The sequence below is a fragment of the Balaenoptera borealis genome (genome assembly GCF_965194805.1).
Source record: "Balaenoptera borealis genome assembly, chromosome: 18".
Classification (NCBI taxonomy): Eukaryota; Metazoa; Chordata; class Mammalia; order Artiodactyla; family Balaenopteridae; genus Balaenoptera; species Balaenoptera borealis.
Genome location: NC_138877.1, coordinates 23,822,174 through 23,839,303, shown reverse-complemented (window position 1 = coordinate 23,839,303; position 17,130 = coordinate 23,822,174). Strand labels below are relative to the sequence as shown.

General features: G+C 41.3%; 1 protein-coding gene across 1 annotated transcript in view; it reads right to left on the bottom strand.

Annotated features, from left to right (window-relative positions):
• Positions 1-1,986: 1,986 nt before the first annotated feature.
• The window catches only part of LOC309615689 (uncharacterized protein), a 162,105-nt gene continuing 146,961 nt past the window's right edge, over positions 1,987-17,130 (bottom strand). Inside the window, exons 3-4 of the mRNA XM_082365751.1 lie at positions 4,575-4,641; positions 1,987-2,360 (exon numbers count right to left, since the gene is read on the bottom strand). Of these exons, the coding sequence (XP_082221877.1) occupies positions 2,222-2,360; positions 4,575-4,641 (206 nt within the window). The 3' untranslated portion in view covers positions 1,987-2,221. The remainder of the gene's footprint in view (positions 2,361-4,574; positions 4,642-17,130) is intronic.

Sequence of the window (17,130 nt, the reverse complement as noted above, 5' to 3'; positions counted from 1 at the left end):
GGTTAGCACCCTCCAGATTACAATGGGAGGCCTGGAGCTTTCCCTATGGACTCTGGCAAATGAGTGTGTAAGGGTGCAGGGCAATGGCTGACAGATCGCTGTCTATTCTTTTCTGTGATAGTAGCCTGGCTGGTGTGCCGAGGCCCTGGGAAAGTGCTGCTACAGGTACCGAAGTGTAGCCAGTGAAGCTTGTCAGGCTGATGGATGGGAGTGAATCTCAGAAGTCCATCAACCCTGCCACCTCGCCTTCAAATGGAAGACACACCAGGCTGGCTCAACTAATAGCTCAGCATCACCCAGCAGGTAAGGCAGCTGGAGGAAGTGAAGGAAGATGGAAGGGGGGCAAGAGTGCTGGTTTACATGGGAAGAAACTGATGACTTGTTAGGCCTGACTTATTTTGGCAATCAAGGCAGTTTGTCCTGGTGTCTTCTTAATTACCTTCTGTGCAAAGGGGGAAAAAAGGCAGTAAGTGGCAACAGTTAATTTGCACTGTCAATTGATTATAATTTTTTCTTTCTAGGAATTCTTCTGATGCACAAAGCATATTCTATAACTTTCCCCTAAAGATGAATTCTGTTAGATTCAGCCATTTCTGTCTCCTCAGAAAAGGTACTAACATTGCCAATACTGAGCATCTGTGTGTGTGTGGGTATGTGGGTGTGTGAGGATGTGTGTGTGCATGTGTGTGTGGGGGATATTTGGTGGTTTTATTTTGCACACAGGTAAGTTTTGTGTCCCTTAAGGGAACCCTTAAAATTTCTCTTGCTTTCTGGTCTCCAAACTCCAATAGCCATTCGTACTTAGGACCAGATGCTCGGCAGAAACCAGAACCAAAACTTATTTTACTCTGGGGGCTTAGAAGGAAAGAGAACTTTTCTCAAGGTGATGATGAGGAATTCTCACAAATCAATGCTTCAGAGGAGATGTGAGTTCTCACCTGAACTGGCACCATCCTTAGAAGGCACATCACTTATCCACTCAGTTTTGACTTTTCTAAGAAAATAGAGAGAGCGGTGCATCCTACCTCTTTTTGGAAAAAAGAAAAGAGCAAGAATGAACACAATCATCTCTGCTTTTCTACTTTCTGATTTCTCCTTTTTGCTTATTTCACACTCTCTAATAAAGGACCAATGGGAATATTTTATACATTTATTTAGTATTTATTTACTTATCCATTTATTTAACATTTATCCATTGACTCAGCAGTTTCCGCTAATGTCTGGGTAGGAAATGTATCTGCACAGGTGTGGCTGGGGGCAGTGGACCTGCCCAGGGAGGACCTGGCTTACGGCGGTCTGCTCAGAGCCCACCATCATGAGTAAGCTATGTCTGAAGTCAGGAAAGGAGGGTGCCTGTTTGTAATGTGATATATTAAGTGGCTTATAACTGACTTCTTTAAACTCCCCTCCCACTCAGTCCTTTGGTTTTGGCCCCTGAGGACACTGAGCCCTCTGGTTTCCTACACATGCTTGAACCAAAGAACTCCCAGACCAGGGCAGGCAGCAGAGGAGTTGCGTGGTCTCCACGCATGTGACCAGCCTCCCAGTTCTCCTGGAGACCGCCACCTTCACTCCCCACTCTCAGTAAAACCTAGCATCCTGTCCTGTGCAGAGTAAGGACTGAACTGTTTGTTGGGTCAGTGAGAAAGTGGATGAAAAAGCAGATTCACTTGTTTGTGGCGCCTCTGCTCTCCTGCTTTTAGTCTGAGTGAAGATGACTCAAGAGAACATTCTCTGACACAGATGAAAGCCAGCAGGCATCTGTTTTATGCCCTAGAGAACAAGCAAGGAGCTCTGAGGCAAAGCCCTCGTGCGAAGCCCTGAGCTCCTAGGGCTGCTGATAACGTTGTGATTTCGAGGTAAGGTCAGTGGACCAGAACCCTGAGAAAGGATCCCAAAGGCCTTGGGATCCCGGGCTCTCCGCTCCACTAGCCAGGACATCCTTAACGGAGCATTAGTGGGGAAGAAGGCAGCTGTCAAAGGAGAAGAAATTCTCAGTTCCACTCAGGATTTGGCAGCGTGGTTTATGGAAGAGACAACTTTAAACAGCAAACAATAAAGAAGGGTTGTCACTGCATTTACAGGAAAATTCTGTGGGCTCAATCTAAGAAGTGGATTTGTGCTCTGACTTTAGAGCGAGCAGCGCCAGGGCTGAAGGGAGGTTTCATGCCCAGAAACACGAATTCAAGTTTTGTAATAGCACGCAGGGTTCTTCTAATGGCTAACCTTTGGACGCTGTAATGTGGCTCTTTCCTGACCTGCTATGTTCTTGCTGATGGTAGAGACCTTCAAGAATCATCTCCGTAGTAGCTCCTTGCTTACTTACAAACTTCCATGGACACCAAGTTGCTTCTGTGATTCTTGTAAAAAATAGATAAGCCATATGACAATTAGCAACTCATGGTTCTTTAGAGATCAGCAATGTGGAAATATTATCTATCGTTTTTATCATTTGAGTTCTAAGAGGCATCTGAGAATCTATAATACGCTACACGAAATGTAACACAAGAGCAGTTAGTCTTTCAAGGAGATATCTGCTTATCAACTCTCCAGAGAGGCTGTGGGAAAGGCTATCTGTTTTGGATTATTCCCTTTTCCAGACAAGCAAAGTTTTGTATGCCCACAATAGCTCACCTCTTTGGGCTCGAGTCATTCTGTAGATTCTTCCCTGCTCCTAGCATACCCTCTTCTCACTGAGCCGCTCTCTTCATGCCTTTAAATGTTAACATTTAAATCATGTCCTCAAGATTTCGGCCTCCTGGTAGACTTTTCAGAAAACCCCTCTCTAAACTCTTCACTTTGGTTGGCTCAGCCAGCACTGGTTTGAAGCCCTAATAAGCTGTATCTGTGATTTCTGTTTATTATTTGCACACTGTCATGTCTTTGCATTTAAGTTAGACTTTGTATCTGTCCCAGGTGGGCAAGGAAGGTCTTTGATTTTGCCATGATCTTGAGACGCATGTTCTGCACATCGCAGATGATGTTAATGGGGTCTAACTGATCAACGAAATGGGGGGGCAGGTTGAACCTGGCAGAGGGGAAATGAGACATGAAGCCCTGAGAGTGGCTGAAGGAAAGGCAGAGTTATCCCAATGGACTATGTTCCATTGAAAGGTTCCTGTTGAAATATAATAGAGAACAGCAGGAATTCAATGCACCGGCATTCACCATCTGATGGATATTTGGTTGTTTCCTGCTTGGGTCTCTCAGTCCAGCTCCTGGAAGACATATGCCCTGCAGACTGCAAGTTCCAATTAGCGGGGAATTACATCTTTAAAAAATACAGTTTCCAGAAATATAACATAACTAAATAAAATCTAGTACTGAAGGCAGGAAGAAACACCCGTCTCCTAATGCTTAGCTGGAATAGCTTTTCCTCCAGCACATGGGACACATTTTGTTCAGTTCCTTCATTGAAGACAGATTGGAAAAATGAGAAACAGTTGAGTTTGGGAAATTAATTATTGTATCTTTGTGTCAAATGTGGTAACACTTTTAATGTAGAATTAGATGGACATCATATGGGGACCAGGAGCTGAGAGGCACCATAAGATAAATGAAGAAAACAAAAGCAAAATATTTTTGAGTCAGTCATTTAATCGTCCCCCTGGACAAAAGATAACCTTGTGTTATAAGCGTTCAGGTTATAGAGTGAAAGATGCGTTTTACACTCTCATGGAAAGGCATAATCTGTAAGGGCATAATCTGACCCAGGTGTAACCCAATCTGTGAATTAAAAAAGTGCTTTATAACAGGATTTAATTGTACTTGTCGGAATTTTGCCCCTCATTCCAGTTGTGGGATTTAATTAATCGTTACCCAGAGGTCAGTCACCTCAAGGCAAATGCCATAAAAGGACAAAAAATTATCTTAATGCGGGTTAGGATTAGATGCAGGCAGTTTCCATTTTATTACTATTATCAATTGTTTAAAGAGCTTTGCTGAATGATCTCATTGTACGTGTGCCTTGAGGCTTTCTAGAGCAATTTGGAAAATACATTATAGAACAAACCACAAGATTATTAAAATGACTTTAAACAGTATGAGTCCATTTTCCAAAGGAGGTTATAATACTCATATTTACTCATATTTCGTCTCCTTATATAATTATTCTCACTCCATATTTCGAGAATAAAATTTATAAGAATGTGTCCCCATCTAATTATCCCACCCCCCCCTTTACTCTTTTATTTCTGTTCTTTTTATTCTATGAAGCAACTTTCTGGCTTCTAGCAAGAGCTCACAGGGAGATCTAAGAACAAAAGGCTGAGTGATCTAGATGAAAACACCAGAATCCCTCCTTCATGTGCTTTCCTTTCAATATATCTAATTTTTTCCCCATCAAGGAATACCTTTTGAACAAAATAAAGTGGGTTTGTCCTCACCACTGTTGGCAAAGGATTAAATACGTGGTTTCTTCCTGCTGCTCTTTTATTGCCTGTTTCTGCCCCCGTGTTCCCTGAAGTGTTAGAATTTGGGCTAGAACCTCTGTTAACTGCCACTGAGAAAGATTAAAAGGAGGGTGGAGTAAGGAACAGGTGCCCCAAGGACATCTGCTAGTGGTTCCAACTTACTGTGATCCCAGGGAGCTAGAGCAGCAGATTTGAGGTGATTTGCCTGAAGAGGTTGCCTCCTTGTAACCTGTTTCAGACCAAACATACCAAAGTATTAAACATGAAACTTGAAAGAAAAGGACATTCTAAATAAAGACCACCTTTTCATCACTTCATCAATATATTTTCTTCTTCTTTTCTAATTCATCTTTTTTGTTTCTCTCCCATATTAATTATCATAGGTATATTTCAAATCAAGATCTCTATCACAATCCCTCTTTTATACCTAGATAAAATGTTGGATGTGGAAGGATGATTTGTCATAAAAATATGAAATAACTTGCCTGTCTACATTGCTAAGATAGAAAGAGTGCTGGATTCCATCTTCAAGTGTTCAAGTTACAGTGATGCTATTAACTACTGCAAATAACCACACCGTGCTGTAAAGTAGTATAATATGATACTTTAAACCTCTTTCTATTTCACAAAGACTGGGTGAGGCTGAAGTGAGATAGATATTGCATAAAAGTTAAAATGTAAAATACATACTACAGAAATATAAAGTCTAGTGCATGGTAAAGAGCAGTGTCATAACTTGATCTTGTCTTTTGTTTCTTGTTTGTTTTTTATTTTGTTTCTTGCATTATGCCAAGCAAATAATAATAGCCAATATTTATGTTTCAAGCACTGTGCTAAGTGGTTTGCATATATTATTTGTTTACATAATTATTGGGTACTATTACCATCTCCACTTTACATACGAGGAAACGAAGGCACAGAGAGGAAAAGCAAGTTGCCCAAGGTCACACAGCTGGTAATGGGGATCTGTAGTAGGTTGAATTTTGTCCCTCAAAAAGATACGTCCAAGTCCTATCCCCTGGTACTTGCGCAAGTGACGTTATTTGAAAAAGGGTCTTCCTATATGTAATCAAATGGACGATCTTGAGATGAGGTAATCCTGGATTAGGATGGGCCCTGCGTGTAATGTGAGTGTCCTTATAAGAGACAGATGGACACACAGACTCAGAGGGAAAACAACCATGTGAAGATGGAGGCATGGATTGGAGAAATGCTGCCACAGGCCTGGAGATGTCTGCGGCCACCAGAAACTAGGAAGAGACAAGGAAAGATTCTTCCCTAAAGACTTTAGAGGGAGTATGGCCCGGCGGACAGCTTGATTTAGGAACTTGAAGTGTCGAGAACTGTGAGAAAGTACATTTCTGTCATCTTAAGCCACCCAGTTTGTGGTAATATGTTACAGCAGCTGTAGGAAACCACTATAAGGCCCCAGGATTCAAAGAGAGGGAGTCTGACTCCAGAACGTAAACACTTGGCTGTTTTCTTTTCATTTACTGTTTTATTTGAAGTACAAGTAAATTTGGGAGAGAAGGATATTATCAACTGAATGTGGTATGATTGTTTCGGCGAAATGAAATGGTTAACTTGTGGGAGTGTTCTTACACAAGCTAAGACATCAAAATCATTGTTCTGTGGGCATGGGGCTGTTGGAACTCTAAGTTTTTCAAAATATTTGGTCCAGAAGTAGTACAATAATTTAGTTTTAAAAGATTAAAAAATTAAAAATCCTTTCAGAAAGAGAAAATAGTACATTAACACTCAGCAAAGATAAACAAACTCACTAACAAGTAAACCCAATAAGAGCAGAACACAAGAACATGCTAGCTGATGAGCTGAGATCTGTGCTATTATTATCAATAACAATGTCCTGTGCTATTATTATCAATAACAATGACAATGTCAGTTTGGGATCAATACGTATTGTCTTGTGTACTTAGAGAAAAAAACCAATTTCTTAGAGATATTGGGTTTCTTGGGCCAGACTAAAACGTCTCTGAACAATCTAGCATTTCCTAGCCTGGCTAATATATTTTACTCATGAATAAATTTATGTTCCATAAAATATTCTCTCCACTTCCACCGATTTATAAATACACCATTCAAAAGCTGTTATAAATATAATTCTTTGGCGGTTGAGAAAAGCTCTGGTCAAGGCTGCCTCCTCTCTTGCCTGGGCTCTTGGACATCAGCTTTGCATGATGACAGCTCAGCTAGATGACTCAGGAGCCACGCTCATCCTTCGCCTTCCTCTGAGAGACATGGAGGACCAATGAGCCTCGGGAAAAGAGGAAGCGAGCGCCACAGCCAGGATGCCAGCCCATCTCTGGAAGCATCAGGAGCAGCTACTAAGCTTTGTCTTTTTATGTTCAGTAAAAGTTAAGTCTGCCTGAGCTAATTCCCTAACTCCGTCCCTGAGGTCTCCCCTAAGCTCTAATTCCATGTTTGCGACGGTTTTTTACAACCCTCTCCTTGGTTTTCAGTCTAGTCCATCAGATTCAAATGTCCTTATTGTGGCCCTTCTTTCCCCCTCCCAATCCGATCTCAACCTGGGGCTTCTCTGAGTTACTCATGCTGTTAAGGGCAACACCATTCTCCCTGGAATCAAGCTTTGCCATCATCTTTCATCCCGATCCCCCATTATTTGTGCTTCCAATCATTTAGCAAGGGCTGTTAAGTATACTCCATAAATGTCTTTCACATCGAAACTGTCCTCTCCATTCCCACTGTCATTACCTTGCCAAGGTCAAGTTATGACACTTCTTTTATCGCATTTCCACAGCTTGCAAAACCAGTTCTCCCCTCTCTGCATGCCTGAATTTTATCCCACACAAGCCCCTCTCAGATTCTACTTCTTCTAGGATTCCAACACTCCCACCTGAAATAGAGGTAAAGTACTGTATACCAAAAACACAGAGAAAAAAAGACCCCCTTTTCAAGGTTTTACAAGAGCGAGGAGGTAGATAAGTAAACAGACAACCAAATCTGAGGCTATATGAAATTAGGGTACTTGATTTGGATGGAAACAAGATCAGGGCTCCAAAACGGGCAGATATTCAACTGGTTCATACGGTGCGTGTGTACCGGTTTGTGAGCTACTGAAGTAGTTTGGTCTTGGTTGTTAAGTAGCTGCTCTGATGCCCGGCTGCCTGGGCCCAGTTCTGGTATCTCCCCAGGATCCAGCCAGGCAGAAAGTCTCCAGTATCTGTGCCAAAGCTCTGGCCCACATCTGTTCCGGTTTGTCAGACCTTGCCGTCTTATTTATTAAATATTTTAAGTATCTCCACGGCCTGTCTCACTAACTACAGGTGAGAGCTTGGGATTGACAGAGATGGGGAGGGAAAGAATCAAACCCACTTGGCCAGGGCATCACCCAACTCTTCCCAACTTGGTTACTCTTCCAGGGTTGCCACTGTCATCCGGAGTCAGAGCTCTGAGATCACAGACAACCCATCTTGCGTCTTTTTCCCTTAGGATGTTTCTCATCTTCATAATTTCCCATTATTCTGCTATTTTCAACATTTCTGCATTTCTTCTTCTTTCTTATGCATTCAGGACCCTGCTCTAGGCTTCACATTTTTGGATGTATGATCGACAAACGCAGCGAAGTATTTGAATCTTACAGATTTCACCTGTGACTTAATTATGTCTTTAGCAGGAAGGCGCTCACCCACAGATGCCCCTTTCCTTCTAGAAAGGAGAATCTCTCTCTGATGACATGTCTTGCCCCAATTATTGCCCTTCCTCCTCTGTGTCCTCTCTGCCAACACTGGACTCTTGACATCCAAGTAAATCAAGAGACCTCGCTGGAATCACTAAAAGAGTTACTGTTTGACTTGACAGTCTCACTATTGTCCGCCGAAATTTTACCAGTAAGTTCAAGTGACAGCTGGGGAACATAGCAGAGAAAAGGTTTCCATTATCAGAGGCCTTAGTGAGATGTGCTCATGATCAAGGTTCAGAGGGGCTGGAAACTCAAAGAGGCTGAGTCGGGGAGGTCAAACATCAACCGACTCTCAGCACACTGTCGATGCTACGGACTTGCCAGGTTTCTTGTATAAAATGCTGCTGTTTTCTCTGAAGCAGTTTATGTGCTCAGTGGTAAAGCTAAGGCGTACTCACAGTTTGTTCGTGCCTTATTTTAGGACCAGGGCTTAACCTGCAGAGGCCTCCATTAATAGTCCTTTCACTGGGTAAAGCTCTAGGTGTCTTGCAGGTTGGACCAGTTCCTGGCCCCTCGGCTGACTTGAGGACTCTAGTAACCAGCTCCGCTGGTCATTATTTCCCACTGGCTTCTCCCCTTCCCCTGCCTAATTCTGGAATGAGAATGCAGGGCTGGTACCACTGTCCTCTAGCCTATTGGTACCCTGTCCTTTTCCAGAACATTTTCTGATAGGCAACAACAAACACAACAAAACAATTGCAGCATCAAAACTCAAGGAAGCATAGGATAAAATGACGTATCTGTTGTGTAATCAATACCTAGCTCTTAAGGGTGTTGCAAATTGAGCTCCTATCCTATTTTCATCTTATTTTTGAAGCCCTCGTGCTCCAATCTTTATTCTTCTTGTTCTGCCCCCTCCTTGAGATTGGAGCTTAAGCTCCCAGTTCTGACAGGTGGCTCTCCCAGAGATGTTTCTCTTACATAATCTATCATCTATCATCTATCTATCTATCTATCATCTATCTATCTATCTATCTATCTATCTATCTATCTATCTATCATCTATCTTTCTATCTATCATTGATCTTCTCTATTTTTATCCTTTGCTTGTCTTTGGAATTCTCTCATAGATCTCTTAGCACTATGCCTTACTTTACTTCTGCATAACTGGTGTTTATTAGAAATAAATCACCAACATTTTTTATGATAGTAGGATCATCTCTTCCCCTCTATTTGCAATTACAGCTAAAAGTAGCACCCAATAGATTAAATAGCTCTAGCAGAATAGCTTGCTTTCACATCATTTGGTCAAAACTACTCTCCTTGAGTGAGGTAATCATGGTGGATTTTTGTAGATCACCTATTTGTTGTTGCTGTTTCTTTGAAGCAATTTTGTTCTTGATCTTTTGATATCAAAACACTTTATTTAATAATTTGACTTATCCTAATATATTTAAAACACTTCTTTTCTGGAATATTTTCCTGAATTAAAAGTTTCACTGAATATAATTGACATACAACTTTATATTAGTTTCAGGTATACAACGTATTTGATTCAATATTTATATACATTGCACAATAAGTCTAGTTAATATCCATCACCGTACATAGTTATAAATTTTTTTCTTGTGATGAAAACTTTTAAGACCTACTCTCTCAGTAACTTTCAGATATGCAATGCAATATTATTAGCTATGGTCACCATGCTGTACATTGCATTCCCATGACTTACTTATTTTGTAACTGGAAGTTTGTACATTTGATCACTTTCACCTATTTTGCCCATAATCTGTATTTTAAAAATTCCAAAACAGACTGGGTTTGAACTGACTGTTTCACCCCTGCACAGGTGTCTCTTTGCCTGACACTTATCCCGTATGTCTCAGCCTGAGCCAAACTAGAAACTTCAGCGTTATTCCCAACTACTCCCTTTCTCTTTAACCCACTACATTCCGTTTGTGGTCAGTATTGCAGATTTTGCTTATATCTCCACATAGGTCCCCTTTTTCCACGTCCACTGGTCCTGCCTTGGTCCAGGTCCTCATCACGGTTCACCTGCACGAGTCACCTTCTGTTGGCACCATTGCAACCAGTCGGTCTGATCACCCAACTCCACTCCTTTCTCCTCCCTGCTCTGGCTGTGTTCATTTATCATTATTCTGTGCCTTTACTTCCTGCTGTTTTCTCTGCCCTCAAAGCACTTCTCAGCTGGGAACATCCCAGTTCAAAATTGCTTTAAATCCTTTTTGGCACGTGGTAAAATATGAAAACAAAATAAACCGAACAGCGCAAACAACCCAAGAACAAAAGTCTACCGGTTCTTTAGAATTGGGTTCCAAGGTTATGTTCTCAGAGCCCTTCCTGATCCCCCTCAGCAGGGCAGGCAGTGTCTTCCTGGTGTCCCCACTGGACTGTGGTCACGGGGTTAGAAGTTGGTCGACTCTGGAGGTCAGGGACCATGTCTTACCCACCCTTCTTTCCTTCTTTTCCAATTAGTGTTTCACAAGCCCACGTTGGATGGGTCCTGCTGCGCCCAGGGTGGGCTCCATTTGACTCTGCAGCCCCTCCCTGCGCTCCTGAGGTTCCCCCTGAAACTCAGTGCCTGGAAGAGAGAAGTATTTTTCCTCTGTGAGCCCCAGGTTCTTCCCCACTGGCTTCAAGCCATGCACTTTCTGTTGCCATCTTCTTTCTTCACTGAAAATGATCATGATTCTTGACTAAAACACCTGTGTTTTCTCCAGAATCTGGACTGTGTCTGATATGAGTATAGGTTCTTGCTCTCTGTCTGGTATTGTGATTTGTAAACTTTCTGGGTGAGCTTGTCAAAAATGCAGATTTCTTTGGCTTGTTCCCCCAACATTGTGATTAATACCCCAGCAAACTGTAATATATGTTTTCCCATTCATGTCTGGGGTCAAGAAAGGGCTTCCTTTGCTTCACCAGAAAACCCACATCATTAATTCTGCTCTGATTGGCAATGCTCACCCCCAAACAAATCCACTGGCCAGGGTGATATGTGGAATACAGCCACCCATGCTATTGATTGTCTGCATGATTCAGAGCAAAGAGCTTAACATCTTTAAGCAAACTGACAGACTTTAATTTAGTTTTGTAATCCATAAGCCCCAGTTTTGCAGAAAAGAGTGGGAGGTGTTTGAAGCCAAAGGAGTTGAAAAAGGAACAAGGTTTTCAGAAGAGAATCATTGGTGTTCATTGTTATTCACTATGCCTTCTCATTCATCTTTATGTCTAACCACTAGCAGATATTTGCTACATGGTTAAATCTCATTATGTGTTTTTCGAGTGAATGGATAAATAAGTGAATATATCTTTATTGTAAGTACTTGAGATGTGTTGTAGTAAATTCATCTGGTCCTCTAGTGTTTCATTTACTTTAAATTCCATAAGGTTTTGTGTTGATGTATTCTGTCCCATGCTGAACATCTTTATGGTTATATAATCACAATCCTCTCCATGTAATCTAATGTTCTAGAAAAATCAAAACATTAAAATAGTCCATCACAGAGGAACACAAAATTGAAGACAAAAATGTCAAAGGTAACAATGATAAGACTCCCACAATAAGAATAATATTATCATTTGAATTGGCCATTAGTGCTATGCTTTTGTTATTAATGTTACTGTTTTCAATTTTAAACATGCAGAATATTGATTTAACACAGCTTGTTGCAAAACACCAACATCAAATTTATGTTTACTGCAAAATACCCCATCTCTTAAACTAAATCTGCTTTCTTGGATTTTGAAATTGATATTGAATTAGGGAGAAATTACTTTTAATCCACAGATTGCCACCTATAGCCTGTGGCAAGTTGATGGTATCAGTTATATACCGCTGCTTAATAAACCACTCTAAAATTCACTCGCTTAAAACAACAATAATTTATTTTGACCATGAATCTGTAATCTGTCAGGGCTCAGCAGGGACAACTCGTTTGCTCAGTTGGGGGTCAGTTGGGGGTCAGTTGGGGTAGCTTGACCAGGTTCATGTGCTGCTTGGACTTCCTGATAGCATGGTGGTTGGTTCTCAAATGTGAGAATCCCAAGAGAGAAGAAATGAAAACCCAGTGTCTTTAAGACCAGTGTATGAAAACTAGAATAGTGTCTTTACCTCTGAATTCTATTAGTCAAGCAGTCATAAAGCCCAGATTTATGGAAAGGACACACTTATGGCAATGCTTATAAATGTCACAGTGACCTCAGTCTCGGCTCTTGCCCATATAAGTGAAGTTTCACTGAAATATTGAATTGTTATAACATCAATTTTTTAAGACTATCAGAACTACTTCAACTTCTTAGAATATTAGACATCTCCCTTTGATTCCAGAAATCTGGCTCCAATTCTTCGATGAAACAGTTCCTAAGACGCACAGATTCCCCTTGGAACCCGTGTTAGCTAACTCTCTTAGGTTAAGGTGGCCCTGGTCGCTGCACTCAGCTGGAATTTAGCTCTTAGCTATGGTACCCTTCCCTGCAGCTAGAGAAGTGAGAGGTGAGCTTGCTGAAAGACCTGTCAGCCAAGTGATGCCTATTCTTCTTGTGTGAAAAGTGGCCCCTAGCTTGGAACACTTCAATTCTTGCCAGAAAATTGTCCAAAACAATTCAAATGTGAACTCTTTACAGTACCTCTTTGCTTGAGTTAGTTGGAGGTGTGGCTTAAACACAAAGTGAACACATAAACAGCTTCCTGAGAAAACAGAGATGCTATTCAGTGCATCCCCAGGAAACACAACTCTTTTTGAATGGTTGGATCTCCTCCTGAGAAAAGACACAATCAGAGATCACACAAGCTATGTTCCCCTGCCAGGGAATTATGCCAAGTAGGGAGTACATGGGGGTGGGGTGTGTGTGGACATGGGGAGTGTGGACATGGGGGTGGGAGAGAATGGGGTGGATTTCTTTGTAATAACCAGAAAAGTTTAACGTGTCTCCCTGGTATGTGCATATTCATCTACAATGCAAGGCTGTACAATGGATTTGCGAAATCCTCTCTGGGGACCCAGCATGATCTAGGATACAACAGAAAGAAATGTACCTTTTAATTTTACTCTTCTTGCTGTTTCTCTGCTGCTAAGATGACTGCTGAAGGCTTCCTCATGAAATGACAGAAAGCAGTGCTAGTCAATGTGTTTGTTTAGTACATGGCGTCCAGTCCCTTGAAGTACTTGGGGTCCTAGAGGGAGGCAGAAAGGGGGATGAAGAACAGTGGATATTGTCACTGGCCTTCGTCTACTCCAAGACTTACATGACCTGGGAGGCGTAAAATCCTGGAGACTCTCCTTTTCCTAAAGGGAACCTTCATTTGTCAAAGATGTACATAGTATTCTGGACATTGCGTAGGAAAAGTTTTTTAATGTGTAAGCGCAGGGTGGCACTCTCAGTATTTGCAAAATGCCATTCCCCCAGATTTGGCCAAGATCAGGTAATGCAGATTTTTATCTCCTACCTACCCTTTTCTCATGGTTTGACACTCCCCTGGGATGTTCTATTCTTTGAGCACAAATTTATGCCAACATTAGCAGAAAAAAACCTGTTTGCTTCCTTGTGTGATGGTGGAAGAATGTCAGGCAGAACACAACTTGGTTATATTTCCCTTTCAAGAAAGACCCACAGTGAATTTGTCAAGGGAACTGGAAAGAAATCCAGGTTGAGATGATTGTTAATTGGCTTTTAATTAATAATTCTGAAAAACCTATATTTATGAACAACTGGTTCTTGGAGTCATACCAAGTTTATTCAAAAACAAGAAGCAAATATTCTTATTACCTTCGAAATATATTGTTCCTGTATCTTCAAACTTGAATATGCTTTGAAGCTACCTCCAAAGAATTCTCACATAAATAAATTTATTGTGTCTCTTTTTAACCTTACACATTTCTTGTGCTAATGCAGTCCTATTTTAATCTGCTGTTATTCTTTTAAATATCAGATTTCAAAATGCAGCCTATAAAGAAGAGCTACGCAGTTCATTATTATTATTATTTTTTTTACAAGCTAAGAATGTAATCTGCCTACAATACCTGCTGTCTTGGTGACTGGGTTTTCTTTTTCTCTGTGTTCAGTGTGGACCCGTAAGGTGCAGGAGTTGCATCTTCAGTTCAGTTGGGCAGAGAAGGCCGTTTCTCTGCCACTGGGACATAAAATTCTACATTTTATTTATCTTGTTTCTTGTTTCAAATATCTGTCCTATGCTTCCAAGTTTTAGACTTATTTTTCAATTTTCTCTAGAAGACACTCACAATTTTGTTTTCCAAATCTTCTTTTATATTTTATCTATAACATGGAATGAGAGTACCATCTTCTTCATGGCTAGTCTCTCCATGTCCTTCTCTTTCTTTTCTTTTTCCTGATTGTCTTGTGTTTACTTTTACTGACTTCCTAAACTGGATTATCCAGGCTATCCCCTTTATTTATGAATCCTGAGGTAGTGTTCTCTTGCCCTCTATCAGTGGGGAGCTGTGGAGTGGATGAGTGACTTGTAGACATGGAACTGGAATGCAGTTCTATACATATATTAAAAAGTGGGGCTTCTCTGGTGGCGCAGTGGTTGAGAATCTGCCTGCCAATGCAGGGGACACGGGTTCGAGCCCTGGTCTGGGAGGATCCCACATGCCGCAGAGCAACTAGGCCCGTGAGCCACAACTACTGAGCCTGCGGGTCTGGAGCCTGTGCTCCGCAACAAGAGAGGCCGCAATAATGAGAGGCCCGCGCACCGCGATGAAGAGTGGCCCCCGCTTGCCGCAAATGGAGAAAGCCCTTGCACAGAAACGAAGACCCAACACAGCCATAAATAAATAAATAAAATTAAAAAAAAAAAGTGTACTGACAGGATTAGAAGATGTGGGATAAACTGAATTAAACCACAGGAGCTATTTATCAGACAAATGTGAATTATTTCCAGGAAATTTGCTTGTAATGTCTGTAGAGAGAGGGGATGCTGAGGTTAAGGGCCCAATGATGAAGATGCCAGATGAACACCTACAAAGGCTGAAAGAAAAGGACTGCATCTCTATGGTTATGAAAATCTAGAGGGGAAAAGACTAGTCATCAAAGAAAGAAGGAACTTGAACTGGGGTGGAGGGCAGGGGTGAGTTTAGGTCACAGGGTTCCAATCGTAAAACCCAGAAGATGGAGCAAATTGGTATCAATGATACAGAAAGGGATTAACATTAGACTCAAACTAAGGAGAGTGTATCTGATGTCCCACAGATATACTCCGGAACAGGGGAGTATCTCCAGAACAGGGGCAAGAAGCAGTTTGAAAATGGAAAAAGCCAAACTTGGGTGTGTATCCTGCAGACTTAGCAACTGGCTGAATACCTACGATTTAGGTCTTGGGTAGAGTTCATCACCTGAAATAGCAAGGCCTCCAAGACAGAGTAGAGTAATAAAGTACAGGGATTGATGTTTGAAGATGAGTTTTGAGCCCTGACTATATGTACTTAACACCTGGGTGGTCTCTGCAGAAAAGGGAATTTGGGGAGCTCAGTGTTTCAAGGGGTCCTAGGCAGATACTTTTCATTATTCTTCTTTAACTTCTTCTTCATTTTGCTGCATCTATACTCTGAGTCACCTAGAGTAATTAAAGTAATTCCTGCATCTTTCTCCTTTATTCTGTCTCCCACTCGTCAGGAATGGGGACATTGTAAAGATGAAATGAGACATGGTATTTAGAGGCACTATATGAGCAGAGGAGCATAAGGGTTGGCAGTGGCCCATCTAAATTGGGGTTGGTTTTCTAGGATGCTCTGACACCCTTAGTTCTCACCCTCAGAGTGTAGCATCCTAAGGTTTTTAGATGATATGTTTTTCAACAAACATTTATTAAGCCTGCACTAAGTATTTGTATCTGGTGTAAACAATGGAGCTACCAGATGAAGACCTGGGGCTGCTACCTAGGTCTGCCGGGGAGGCCGGGGGCAGCCAGGCTTATAAAGCCTAAAGTTTATGTGATTTGCAGGGCTCTCTATAAGAAAAAAAAAAAAAAAACCAACTTACAAATATAAATTGAAGTATAAAAGAGAAATTTTATTTACTTAGAGTGAGAAAAAAAATCCAACAAATTTAAATTTTAAAAATCAGACAAATAACACAAATATCATAAAATCCAGATGGGAAAAAAGATATAGTATTTTTATTAACTAACTCCATAGCAAACTTCTATTACTTTTTTCCCTGTATTTTTTGACCATATAATCTTTGATCTCCTTTTCATATGACAGTGATTTTTTACAATTATTTTGCATAGAAAGACAGAAATGTAATTCAGTCTTTCCTGTAACTCAGTCCAGTGAAATTTGTTTTTTATTATTGATCTTTTTGGCTAGGTGTGATTAAAGGCTGAATCACTCACTTAACAATTTTATGTATTGAAAGACTGGAAGACAGTTTGGTACATCTCGTTTCACTTAACTGCCCTCATGGCCTGTGCCCAGCATGGCAGGCTGCTCTTGTTATGGTGCAGCCCCTGGCCTCGCTCCTGAGTGTCATGTTACAGGGTGAGTAACAGGGTGAGTCAGCCCTGTGAGAAGGAGTATTCCTGGAAGCCATTCCTACACTGGCACAGCTAGTGTCACTTAACTATACATGGAAGTGTTTATGAACCACATAAATACACCTGATTAAATCCAAATAAATGTCTCTCTAGCTCAACTCTCTCCAGACTGGATCTCCCAAATGTCCTCAGCCTTTCCAAGCTACCCAATATGAGGAGACATATGTAAATTGGGGTAAGGGCAGTCAGAGTGGGAAAGAGACAGTGGACTTAACTCATTACAGTTAAAATAGATTATATCTGCAAATTTTACAAAGATCTATGACCTCATGAACGCATGAGGCCCAGGGCCTTTGCAAATGAAGTGCCCTGATGCTTGAGTTTTATTAACCTCCATGTAAATCCACCTGTGGGGAGGCAGGTGGGTGACCTGAGTGAGTGAACAAAGACGTCACAGTGGTATCGAACTTGGAGCCAAGTCTTGAAAGATAAGGAGACGTTTTTCAGCAGGTCAGTGGGAATGGCCAGGCCTTGTGGGAGGT